This window comes from Scomber japonicus, chromosome 14 (assembly GCF_027409825.1).
Source record: "Scomber japonicus isolate fScoJap1 chromosome 14, fScoJap1.pri, whole genome shotgun sequence".
Taxonomy (NCBI): domain Eukaryota; kingdom Metazoa; phylum Chordata; class Actinopteri; order Scombriformes; family Scombridae; genus Scomber; species Scomber japonicus.
In genome coordinates this window covers 28,189,045-28,203,358 of record NC_070591.1, presented here as the reverse complement: position 1 = coordinate 28,203,358, position 14,314 = coordinate 28,189,045, and the positions used below count along the sequence as shown (strand labels likewise).

The following is a 14,314-nucleotide window of genomic DNA, read 5'->3' as shown; positions in this document are numbered from 1 at the left end:
TCCACGCTTTCTACTGAGAGTCGCCCCAGCGCTCAAAATGCTTTTCCATCCTCTCCATAATGAAAATTCACTGGTTCTTGGCCTTTGAAGTATTGGTACAGCCATAAACTGAAAGATATGTTAATTTAGCCCCCCCTCCCTCCCATTCATTCCCAAAACACAAGTCACAACTAGGGCATGAAATGAAGCTTGTCCGCTCCCCTGCGAGTGATTCTGGGAGCGAGAAAGTCCTGGAAGGGAAAGCTCAGTTGGTGACTGCCATCATTAGCTGCTGGCAGGAATAGTCTTTATAGAGGAGGGGAAGTGTGGTTGACACATAATATTCTGCTTATGTTACAGTATGTTTGTTTACAGGTGATAAAGAAAGCAAGACACCAGCACCTGCTTTTTTGCAATGTTCCCCAATATGTGTATTAATATGAAACGGGGACCAGAAAATGTGGTCGTTGCGGTCTGATGTTTCCATGAAACTTCTGCCAGATATTATTTATGGTGTTTTTTTTAGGGAGGGAGTCTGTGTTATGCAAAAAACAACCTGCATTTCCACAAGTTATGTAACCAGATATTAATGTTCCCTTGAGCCAGGCCTCTGGACAGCAATGGTGGAACATTTGCAGGCAGTTTAAGCGTGTCAATACAAGCTTGTTATGGACCTTCATTGTTTTGGAAGGTCTTGTTTTATATATCTTCTTTCATATTTACATAGAATTCTTACCTATACATAAAATATGTAGCTTTTTGTTGTTCATTCATTTGACTTTATTCACTCTAGGCCTGTCACCATAACTACTTTTGTTGGACGCTACATTGTCTCAGAAATAATTGCGATAAATGATATTATTGTCATTTGAAGATCATTTTATACCACTGATATAATGATAATATAATAGTGTAATTATGCAAAGGGGGTGGGGGGTGGGATTGGAGAGTGGGTGCTACACTTCTCTAAAAAATGATCAAGGCCATGTCCATGTACCATATGATAATGACATTATTGTATGATAAGTCGATAATCATTGTGACAGACATTTGTTTACAGAAATGGACAAAATGCTTGTAGAATATTTGGAATATGGTGCACAAGCAGGTGGAAGTTAAAAAAGGAATCCCATGAAGGAACTGATCTTATTTTGCCATTAAAGTCTTAATTAATGACCCACTGCTGAGCAGTTATTTCCCTAATCATTTTTCTCATGAAATCATCATTTATTAGAAAGAGACTTCTGCTGTCCACTTGGCAAGGATGAAAACTGAAAGCTTACAGAGGGATGCGGCTGGTCTGATCATTATTTTAGTCAAGTTGGAGTTTTATGTGCTCCCTTTTGACTCATTGCGAAGGAAAAACTCATTTTTATTGATCTGTCTGACAACTTAAGAATGGGCTCATCACTTTAATACTAATAATATAAAAATGATTCTAGTTTCTTTGTGCATAAGAGCTCATATAGTTAAGTGATACATTTACATCAGAAATCTTAGTGTGTGTGTTTAAACTTTCAGCACTCAGTTAAAGGTGTTGGAACTATCTGACCTGGTAAGACTGCTCTTAGATTGTTGAAAGTAACACATTCACTTAGTCAGACATGAGCGTGACATAAAGAACTGTGATCACATTTCTATAGTGGTGCATGTCTCAAAGGAGCTATACAATACACCTGTGTGTGTGTGTGTGCGTGTCTCTCTCTCTCTCTGGAGTAAACAAGCCGGAGATGTTTGTCAAAAAATCAATATGCTTGATCATGCATTTAGGAACAATGTGATCTAACATTTAACGGATGAAAAACAACAACAGAGTGAAAAAGAGGGGAAAAAAACCCTCTAATTAAATTGGAACTGGCTGCTGGCTCCATCCCTGTTAACAACCAAAAAAATGTATGTTTCTCCCAAATTAAAACTACTGAAACAAGACTGGTCCAAACATCTGTAGAGGATGTAAATGCTGGGAATGAAACGAGGACAGTCATGCTGCTGGGTGTGAATACTGCTGCTTGACTTGAGGACACAACATGCAGATGGCATCCTGTTTATGCTGCACCTCTCTGGGAACCAGCGACATTCTCATTGTCCGTCATTTTGATGGGCAGGGTAGTTAAAATTCTGTCATAATCTATTATTACCTGCCATTATAATTTTCTTTTTTTTTTTGATAGATAGAACTTGCTGACATGTGAGCGTCTCCGCCTGTGCAGCAACGTTCATCAAGTCCTCTCTGAACACATGTTATCAGTTGCTTATCTGTTGCTCGCATCCTCCGTCATCAGTCCCTCATTTATCACCTCGTTTATCAATGCCATCATAATTATTGGGCTTTTTAAAGAAACTTCAGACGCTCAGCTGCCGTGGCATTTTGCTACAGTATAATTCGTAGAGACGGCTAAAGTCACCTAAACAACGAGGTTGTGCACGTGAAACTAAAGAAAAGAGAAGAGAAGAGCTAGATAATAGCAAATTAATATGCACACTCGCCACCAACTGGACAGGGGCACGAATAACACCACTCTGGACCTCTTATCTGACGGCATCCTAAATTCTGTACCAACCCACTTTAAATAGAACTGAAACCTGACCCACACTCTAATTAAAATCAGTCTACTACATCAAATACAAAAAGAAATCTCAACTTGATCTTTTTCCCAACTCCTCAGGATCCATGTAGAACCTGATCATGTAATAACTCCCAATAATGTAATAAAAAACCCTCATAACTAAAAATGTTATAAAACATGATAATGTAATAAAGTGCATTTCCCAATAATGTAACGATCTCTGTATACCAATGATGTAATGAATTATTACATTAACAGGAGGATATTACATTATTGGGTTAACCTTAATTTTGCAGAACCTAATAATATAATCATTTCCCAATATTGTAATAACATTATTACATTTTTTATTGAGATATGAGGTGTTCTTTTATTACATTATTGGGAAGTTATTTCATTATCAGGTTCTACAATCCATTTCAACAACTGCAGTGTAAGCAGATGTGATTTTGCACAAATACACTACATGATTTAAAAAAGCTTGTAACAACTTGAGTTGTGTTCATATTGTTGTGGAGGTGTCCGACCTGACCCATACTCGCAAATTACACAGTAGAGTATTCATCTAAATTTGTGGGTGACCCGTCAGGTACCCGAATCCATGCAGGGCTTCTGATTTTTTCGTCATTGTTTAAAAAATTCACTCAATGACAGAAAATATTCAGTTAAGGCGACCCCTGCTGGAAACCAGTGTCAATTCAGCTTGTCAGGACTATTCCAGCAGAGAGGGGCGGAGGTAAAAGGGGCAGAGGTAGAAGTGACAGACATGCAGAGAGAGAAAACTTATTGACCCATGAATAAAAGTTTTTGAAATTGATTCAGTAGCATCTGCAGAGATCTATTTTTGGAAGGATGGAACAGCAGTATTTACACTCCAAAACAACCTCAAACCAATTAATTCAATATGAATTTTTGTGTCGCTGTAGTCATAAGGAACCTGCTTCATATTAGATACTTGGCTAACACTGTCCACATTCTTGCAAGTGTTGAGAAATATCGTGTGGAAACTCTTATCTGGATGGTCTAGCGATGTTGTTTATTACTTATACTCAGCACAGTTTAACTCAATTACAATAAATTGACAGAAACAAACAAACGAAGGGACAAAGTGTCTGTTTGACAGCTGCAGACTGAGGTAACCAGAGACACAGAGGGACGGAAGGTAGGAGGAACGAGGAGGGGGGGGGGTGCTGGAGGCGCACTGCCACGTATTTGACTTATTGATTATGTGTGAAATCTCATCCACTCGACATGGCTGCAAGGTGTGTAGCATTGGTTATTTATAGCGGGGGCATCTACTCTCACTCTTCCCATGCTGCGGTTGGGAATTTTTAATCAATGCTGTGTCCACCGGCTCTTTCTTCTGTCATTGCAGCTTCACCCTCAGTATATCGTCTAATACTACACAACCCTGCACTGGAACAACACAACGTGATTGGATATTACACATTTATGGTGAAAACGCTCAACACATTTCTTCTTTTTTTTCTGCTTTGTTTTTTTTTTTTTCATTCAGGATTCAGGTCAATAAGCATGGGGGTTAGAATATTGTGTTGGTTAGTGGGTTCTCAAAATGTCACAGGTTTGAATCCAGCTTGTAACCTTTGCTGAATGTCATATCCTCTGTGTTTTCTATCGTTCCAGCTACTCTGTTGTTGTGTTTTTCAATACAGCTGAAATGCAATTAAAATGCATGCACGCAGAAATAAATGAGACACAGTCACGCCTCTGAATGATGTCCATATAGTCCTAAAGAGATGCCAAAATAAATATAATGACTTTAACCTTTAGCTAGTTCTGCTTTGTTTTGACTCCTTTCATTTACATGCTTATGACATATAATTACATATAATCACATATCTTAACTAGATGTCATATATTGTCATTTCCACTATAGGCTACTCAGAAATGTCATCAACAGGTATCTGTAGACGGAGTAGTTTTTCATCAGTTAGTCTATGATAATAGAATTTTTTTTTTTAAAGAACAGGTCAAGCCTTTGATATGATTGCATCAGACTGGAGCTATCTCAGTCACAGTTTAGGTGTTTAGGTATTTCACCTCATAAATGGTCACATACTGTAGTTTTTTATTTTACACAGCAGTGCTTGCACCTCAATGTATTTCAAGAATAGCTACATTACCTAAAATCAAAGTTGGTAAAGAAGCTATGACGAGCCCTGACAACCCAATGTCTTTTATAAACAGGCAGAATATCAAGTTATAACTGAGCAGTCTGGTGTGTGTGTAGTGTCACATAGTGTTTCACATGGTTTAATGAAGGTAAACATATTGAACTGCCATCTAATTGCATTAGATTGTACTGGCGTACCTACAGTAATAACGTGGCCAGTAAGTGTATTTTTTAACCAAAAATGCTCCATTCAGTAGCTGCATTTAAAACTGGCATCAAAAATGAGGATTAACACGGTTACAGTAGGAACATTTGTAAATCAGTCTGCATTCATCTATGAATGAATGTGGGTGATTCCTACAGTTTGATGTCCACAGCTGTTTATACTGTATGAAAAGCTCCTTCACTTCATTAAACCTCTGCAGTATCTGAAGGCAGCAGGACTGATGTGTTGATAAATCCTCAGCACAAACACACACACACACACACACACACACACACACACACACACACACACACACGCACGCACACACACACACACACACACACACACACACACGCACACACACACGCACACACACACACCTCTGCACACATCAGACTGGTCTGTTAAACACGCTATTCTGCCTGATTAAGTGGGATTACCGAGGCTCATCAATCCTGTGCATCATTGCCTCATTGCCAACTTTATTTTTAGCAAAAGTGGAATCTCATGTTTTATTCCAGAAAATGCATCACAGTGCAAACGCTGCTGTCACGTCAGTTACAAAACGTTGTAACTGACGTGACAGTTGAAATGAAGTAGAATTGAACCTGAGAAGAAAAAAAAGCAGCTTCACCAACATATATTTTTCTGTAATCATTGTTCTATAAAACCCACTCAATGAGCCTCTGGCTATAGGTTTGTTGTTCTGTGTGTTCATGTCGTGACGCTCTGAACAATAGAGACAATGAGGTGGAATACAGACAAAGAGGATGTAAGGTGACTGGCAGTTACATGAAAGAAGAGAGACCAACACTGTCCCTGTGTGGAAGACCTGCCACTTTATACCTACTGATGATTACAACACGGCCTGTAGTCTAGTTTTTGTTGTAAGAAAAAAGGTTATCAATGAATATGTTCAATATTTTCATCTGCTGCAGATCCATCAACGATCACATCTGGTTAATATCCTGATAAAAGACACTTTCCTTTAAACTTAGTCTCACATATGCATCTACATTGGTCAGATAGCAAATCTGATTGTAATCTGTCCTGGTTTGAACTGGATAGATGTAAATCAGAGCCAGCTCTACTGCAGTTCAGAGGGTGGTGATAATACATTTGAATTTGTTTGATAACAGCCAAAAACACCAGAATAAGAAAAACTTGTACATTTCAACACTACACCACCTTGTTAGAATTGTAATAATGGACTTATTAGTTTAAATTGTCTTCACCAGCTCTCATTCTCACTACTTAGATTTATGACCAGCTGAGGACAATATCCCAACAAAGACCATCTAAAATCCAATGAGATTTTTCATAAATAATTTGTTTTCATTCAGTAAAAATAGTTTCTATTCAAGTGAGTAATACTGGGAATAAAATATAATATCCTGCTAGGTTACAGAAAAAATGATTAATTTATAATAATCCCCAATTCCCCCAGAGAACAAAATTCTTTCTGTTTGAAATCCACCTCAAATCATACTCAGATATTCCAGTATGTGACTGGACTGTTGGGTGGATTTAACTGTAGTCTGCTCACAGTTATGTCATGCATGGCGGTCTGAAGCCACTAATGATGTATTCACTGCCAGTTAATATAATAAGTCATCAAAATGTAACAAAAGGTCTCTGTACATGACTCAAATAAAGCCTGACAGCATTCAACTTTTCCCCTGATAATGTCAAGACATTATTTAACCTGAAATAATTACACTGTCAATTTAAAGAATGTTATTACATCAGCCAGCATAACTGGTTTCATGTATATATCTGACACATTGACAAGTTATTATAGTGGAAGTTGGGAGAGGGGGTTTGCTCGTGTCTTACCCAGGCCCAGCAGGTCCACAGCTGCCTCTGTACCTTTCTTGGGACTGGCTCTGCACTCAGACTGCTGAGAAAATAAAAAGAAAGACAAAGAGAAAAGGTAAAAGGAAATGATTTAGTATCGTCCAATTTAACCCGGCTCACACTGATGTACTCTTAATTTCACATCATTATACAGACAGGCAATTACGTGCAAGGACTTGACCTGTCTGTTGAAGTTTTTACACAGAGAACCAATACTGACCTTTATTAAAAAGCTCACTAGCTATGATGATGAAGGTTCCTGCCTTAGCACAGCTACAGACTATAAATATATATTGTAATGTAATATGATTACATTTAATTATTGCTTCATTATGCAGGCCAGAGAATATTTCTCAATATATACAATTTCTCTTACATAGTGAGTAAAACTTGATCCTTTTTCAGTGGAGAGTTGACTTGTTTAAAGGTGTTATGTGGAGTTTTTGATCAGTAGTGTCTCTATGGAGCAATGTTTTGTTGACCTGGTCCTTGTTTTTGTGTGTATCTCTTGTTCTATGAATGCAGACACTAACTTCACACATCCCTGCTGATATCCTATGTGCGATTCCACTAATCAGAAACTGGTAGGGGGTGGAAAAACATGTAAAAATGTAAAAAAACAAAAAACAAGACAAATATGCCAGATATAGAAAGGGGATGGGTAGAACAAACTGGCTGTGGATGTAATGAATGGAAGTTTAAAATACTAAAAGAAGAATTAAATGCATTCAGCAGGTTTGTTAGATACACACCATGCATTTTGGTGATAAAGTCAGCATTTAAAGAGAAATGTGAATACTTAAAATTAAACTCCACAGGGTATCTTTAATTTAAGGAAATTAGTATAATTAAAAAACGACAAAATTATATGAATTCTGTCAGCTTCTATACTGTTCTGTGTTCTGTATCTAAAATTGGCCGTTAATCTATTGATTGTTTTACAGCAGCGAACAGAAAGACGTGGCTGTAGAGACATAAAAAACACGTACAGGCAAACGATAGCACAGAACAACTCGTCTAAATGCTGTTTCTTTTCTTTCAGTTAATCAATTAGCTAGACAGAAAACCAATCAATGACATATTGATATTTACCTCATCTTTTAAGTCATACATCGAGTAAAAATATGAAACGTTTGCTGGCACACTGCCTTGTACAGTTTCTAATAAGTGGTCATGTAGAGTCTTTACATTAGGTGAAAGAGGGGAGTAGAATTGGGGGAAATAATTAGTGAAAGAGGAAAGTAAGGGAGGAAAAAAAGCAGAAAGAAAGACAGATATAAAGAGAGGAAGAGATGAAATGACAAAGATGAGACAGGAATGAAGAGGGAATGGATAGATATAGAGACTGGAGAGAAATATGTGGTGAGGGGGAGAGAGTATAAAAGGCTGCCACATGGGCCACGAGAGATCTACAACGCTGGTAACAAACCCAATTTCCCCCCAACAAAAGATCGATGGATCACATTAGATTCAATGTCGTCCCAATCTAAAGCAATGAAAACAATTACAGTGTCCACGCCTAATCAAGAATGCATTGGCTGAGAATTGATGTGTGTTGGGACTGCAGCAAAGGCTTTGGTCGTTTATGTACAGCGGCAAAAGGTTGGTTTGTGCCGTGCATTTATATTGAGCAACAGTGAAGTGCAGCTTTACAGGAGTCTATAATAACAGGGATCACAGGGAGAGTGCTAACTAAACCAGTGTGGCTTTACCTAAATGATACAAAATCTGACTTTGTTGCTGTTTTTGTGCGATTAAAGTACGTACAGTACAAGAAGACCAAGCTAGATGTTTAATATTTTCTTTTGAATATTCAATTAACTCAACTGTTAGATAATGTTATTGGCTGTAACATTTATCCATTTCAAGACAGTCACACCTTTTAGCAGATTCTTTAATGGATTTGGATTCAACACAATGCTATCACACCCTATTGCATGATCATGGTCTTCAGTGTTGTTTTAGAGATTTCTTTGTAATTACTTTAACAAGAACAAGCATCAATTCACAAAAGCTGCAACCATGTACATGCATCCACACATTCAGGCATTCACATAACCACACCAACACACCTCCATGGCCAACTTCTGCCAGAAAGTTGCAGTTGCTTTAGTGTCACCACTCCCACCACCACACACCTCTCTTGCCACTTGGCATGAACAGTTAACCAGCTGTCCTTTGGCTCATAACCACCCTTCGCACCACATTTTGTTCAAGTCTGTGAATCCATTTGGAAGTTATGTGCTTTTTTGCAATCGGTCACTGCCATTGACACACCTCCTTTTTAGCCAATTGGCATGAACAAAAAAAACCCTCCTAAGATGAAAACTGTGGCTACCAAAGGGTGGGGGAAATTTTTGTGGTCTGACCGACCAACCAACTAACTATCCAACTTACCAACCAAACAGCCAAACAACCAACCAACTGACCAACCAACTACCTAACCAACCAAACAACTGACCAACCAACCAATCAACCAACCAAATAACCAACTGACCAACCAAAAGACTGATCAACCAACCATGTAAGCTATCGAGCGACTGGACACAGCTATAAGTCTAACAATTTTCTTCTAAAATTCTTCCTAAGCCAAACTCATTGGTCAAGGCATCCACTGTCTAATGGTTAAGGCACATACAATATAACTGCTATTTCCCCAGGGAGTTTTATGGCTTACCTCACTCTCTCCTGGATTTCCTGTCTATATCTCTTCAGTCCCTATAGAATAAACTCAATATACTGCCCCCAAATCCTTGAAACAAAACAAAACCGAAGAAAAAAAAAGCCCTCACATTTGTCAAACACTAATCTGAAATCCTCCACGGAAAAGCGCACACCTCCATTAAGAGTGTTGGCATGTAAAGTGCAACAAGGAAAAAAAAATGTTAGAGCATGTCCATTTGATTTCAGACATTTCAGACTATTGCACAGTGTTACAAAATTGAGATTAAAAAGCCTTTCAATGCAACATCCCACACAGCTGCTGTGGGACAGAGAAGAAAGAAAGAAATATCACTGTGCATAAAAAGCTTAAGTTCCCTGCTGTATGTTCACAAGGATTTGAATAGACATGCTGCCAAAATCCATCTCTAAACTCTGACAGACATGTTGGATTTTTCTGCCTCCGAGCTGGTTATTGAGGAATGGACATCCCGTGTAATTAGTTATCTGGGGTGATGCTGAGTGATGCAACTGACAGACGGCCAGCGACAGGGTGTGATTGGCTGTCAGGGTCACTTCTGTTTGAAAAGAGAGAAAGTGGAACCGGAGGGGAGGCCAGAAATCGATACCCTACCACCCTCCAACAGGTGAATAGAGTCTTCAGTAGATGGTGATGCATGCCGGTGTGAATGAAAAACACTGAGCGAACCCTCTGATGACTCTGCTGTCACATCAGATCACTGTCATCAGAATACATGCCAGACAAACACATCTGCTGACATCTGTCACGCTCAGCGGCTGAGAGGGGGTAAAGTCCGCTGTAAGTTCACCCCTGATGTATGCTCTTGCTGACGCCAAGACGAGAGGAGCGACAGCGAGGCACTGCTGAGTTCCATTTCCCTTCTTTTATCATACTGTGATAAAGATTCAACATCTGATATTACAAAACTCAGGACTTTTTTGTGAAATATGTATCAATTCATATGACAGCCAAATTGGAAACAAACACCAAGGGAGTAGAATAATCAAGATGGGGAAGCAAGCTGTCAGTAATGCTAATACTGTATATAAATATTCATTAAGTACATGAAACTGGACCTAACATCCCATGGGTACCTGTGGCATCTTAATTACATCAAAGCATGAGATAATACTATTATAAAAAGCACTTGATGAGAAGATAAGCAGTGGTTTGAAAGCAGACAGCAGCTTGTGTATATGGAACGTATGCTTTAGTTTGCTGCTTACACTGAGTGGACCGCACAGGCTGACATCTCAAAAGGAAAACAACAAACTGAACATGTACACTGCGGCATGACATTTAGTTTTTGTAGATCTCAACCACCCTTGGCACCCGCACAACAGGTCAAACTACGTGAAAGAAAGCTGCTGTCGAGGCCAGCGAATAACAACGCTGTAATGAGCAAATAATGTGCTCTTCATGGTGAATTTTAAAGGGCACGTTTATCAAAAAAGAATCATTCTGAACTCTGTCTCAAACAATGGATGATTTTCCAGAGATCATTAATAAATACGGCACAAGAAATAATTCCAAAGAAAAATATGTCAATATCTACAGTACAGCTAGAGAACTTACATTTTGATATTGGTTGATATAGAAACTGGCTAAATACTTCCACTGTTCTGCACTCTGCTGGGTCATATCTGAACTTTAAATACTTAAGTAAAATAGTTGAGGGAGTTTGCGGACATTGAGAAAGTTGTTTATTCTTTCATTTCAGCCTGTTTTCATTTTTGCAACACTCAATATTTAACATTCTAAATCTGTCTAAGTCTGCAGTTGGATCCAAAATGCAGCTGCTTGGCTTTTAACTGGAACTAAGAGAAAAGAACACTTCAATCGTAGTGTGCCTTCATTGGCTTCCGATTGCTTCAAAATGCTGCTTACTGCTTAGCATTAAATTAATTGTCTACAAGCTATATCTGTGACCTACTAAACTCATACAGATGGGTGACGAATTACAGGAAAAAACAAGATAAATTGTCATAGTAAGTGTTGGGCCTCTATTTGCTGCCAGAACAGCTTTGGCATTGATTCTACAGTCTGTGAACTCTACTGGAGGGTTGAGCACCGTTCTTCCAAAACATATTCCATCATTGGGTGTTGTGATTATGGTGGTGGAGAGTGCTGCCTAACACGTACGTCCAAAATCTCCAGTAGGTGTTCAGTTGGGTTGAGATGTGGTGACTGTGAAGGCCATGGCATGATTCACATGATTGTCATACTCATCAAACCATTCAGTCACAGGTCTATGGATGGGGGAAAAAAAGCACTTGTCTTTTAATAGCCTTGTATCACATTATGCTGTTTGATTTATTTATGTAATATTTGATCTAATTTGATCTGGTTTTACTTTTTGTTGTATAAACTGTGTCTCATGCTCTTTGCCACTATGTCAAGAAAAGTGCCATACAGTACAAATGGAAGTTAGTATTATTACATCAGTGCTATTTTAATGTGACATTCATTATATTTTGAATTAGACAAATAGAGCTCTTATAGCAGAGTGTCACAGTGTCCCAGTGGTCTGTGCAGTAACAAAGATCTTGCAGGTTCATTGCATCACACACTGTGCAAAATAGGTCTGATAAAATCTCGGTCACAATCTGATGATATAAATTTTGAGGCATATAAGAGATAAATGCATTCTTAATTATGGTGCGACAATGCAATTTTGAAAGAAAAAGAATACAAGCAAGGACACGTTATCAACTTAAATTAGCCATCTGTGGAGTCTGACTATTTTGAAAATATTTGTAAAAAATCAGTTATCATAACTGATAAGCTGGAGCCAGAGCACTAACACTTTAAAAGTTTTTTTTTTTTTTTTTTAATTACACAATGTTGTATCACCCATTTCTGCATCATTTAATGTTATATTCCTATTAGTTGGTTTGTAGCTGTAAGTAAAGGATATTAGTATTATGTAAAATAAGTTGTATAAAGCCTTTTGGAAAAGAAACAAATCTGTGGGTGCAGAGTTAGAATGAAGTTTAGTTAGCACACCTCTGTAACCCACCCTTCATTTCTGCTTGAGGCTAGCAGCTCCAGGCTATATTAGGTGCGACTTGCACCTGAATCCAAGCCCTCTAGAGGAGCGCTGTTCTTTGAAGCCAATTTGACATAGTGGCCAAACTGTGTATTACAATGTCACGTGACCCAACTAACCAATCAAAGAACCAACCAACCCACCCACCAATCAACCAACTAACCAACCAACCAACCAACCAACCAACCCACACACCAACCAAACAAACTAACCAACCAACCAACTAACCAATCCATCAACTAACCAACCAACCAAATGAACAAACAACTAACCAACCAACTAACCAAACAACCACCCTAAAAGACTTTTTCCCATAGACTTACATTGTGACAAAGACGACTAAATCAGTAGATATATTTTATTGAGTGTTAAAACACCTACTAAATTGCTTTTTTCACTATCAGAATTTGATCCATTCAGTTCAATCACATTTCGAAAGTCCAAAAGAGATTAGATCGTTTTACCCTCTTTCAAGTTAGCCAGAGGGCTAAACCAGAAGTAGCCAGCTTGGATAGCTGATGTCGCTAGTGCGCTTGCTCCATGGGTCCAATGATGCGTAAACTATTTGGAGGGGAAGACCTTTTTTGGCTTGATGCACCACTGAGAATCTTTCATAGGAATGAATGGAGCCCAGCCTCCTACGCTGTATCCAATCCTCTTTATGCATCCATGTCTGAATCACCAACCAAACTGTCTGTGGTCAAATTGCATTGTGGGGAATGTAGGTGCAGGTAGGTTTTGACAAGGAGGAAGAATGTATGGAATTAAAAATCTTATATATATATATTTTAAAAGATCAATATCAATGCAACACTATTCATTGGGAGTGCAATGACAACTAAATGGAGTACTGCATCACCAGCTACCACTGCACAAATGATGAAACCTGGAACCCACAAAACTCACAAAGACATACACATACAAACACCTGCAGCTCCCGCTCTATACGGGAGCTGACTACCCATTGAGACTGTACTCAACAGCCTAACACAACACAGCATTCCACTGTCCTCCCTCACACGTACGAGGCAGATGAAACAGACGTCGTATTCTCCGAGGAGAGGCAGAGCGGAGTGACAAACAAAGAGCAAACAACAGTAAAAAGAGGGAGAGGGGAAAAACAAATAGCGTAGAGGGAGAGGAGTGGGAGACGAGGGTTGAAAATTGTTTCCCGGGGAGAGCGAATGGGCGTGAGGGAGGAGAGGAATACAGAAGGACAAATACGAGAGGGACGGGAAATAGAGGACGAATGAGAGCATGAGGAAGAGTAAACATGAGGATGATTGAGGAGGACATGAGACAGACGGCTACAGACAGTGAGGATGACAAGTAAAGTCTATAACGGCAGTGGTGGTGGCAGAAACTGCAGCAGTGATAGTTACACCTTCAGTTCTGAGACAGTTTTATTTACCCCTCACAGATTTTTATTCAACATACATACAAACATTTGTATTCAAAACAGGCTTGTATTCAAAGACCTATGTTTCCCTCTCTGATGATCTTCTGTTTTAATATGCTGTTGCAATAGTTTGTTGTTAATGTGAGCTCAACACTTGTTCAATTCAAAACAATGAATTGTACGAATTCCATCAGTATGACAAAGTAGATATTAAACATATCTAGTTGTGGCTACTTTGTGTTTTGTTTTTTTTTAATCTATGTTAAGAAATTGTCAATGACACAAAAAGCAACCAATTGGGGGAAAAAGAGATCTATTGCCATCTATAACATTGTTGATGGACAGTTGTTTTTTATTGATTGGAATTCTGTGTCAAAATCTGGTATCTTTATTACCCAAAAGGCAACTCAACTCAATCCAATTCAGGTGTGTTATGCTATT

General features: G+C 38.6%; 1 protein-coding gene across 1 annotated transcript in view; it reads right to left on the bottom strand.

The window, feature by feature from the left end:
* Positions 1-14,314, bottom strand: part of smap1 (small ArfGAP 1) — a 118,893-nt gene that overhangs the window by 30,467 nt on the left and 74,112 nt on the right. Inside the window, exon 7 of the mRNA XM_053332956.1 lies at positions 6,722-6,785. Coding sequence (XP_053188931.1) covers positions 6,722-6,785 — 64 coding nt within the window. The remainder of the gene's footprint in view (positions 1-6,721; positions 6,786-14,314) is intronic.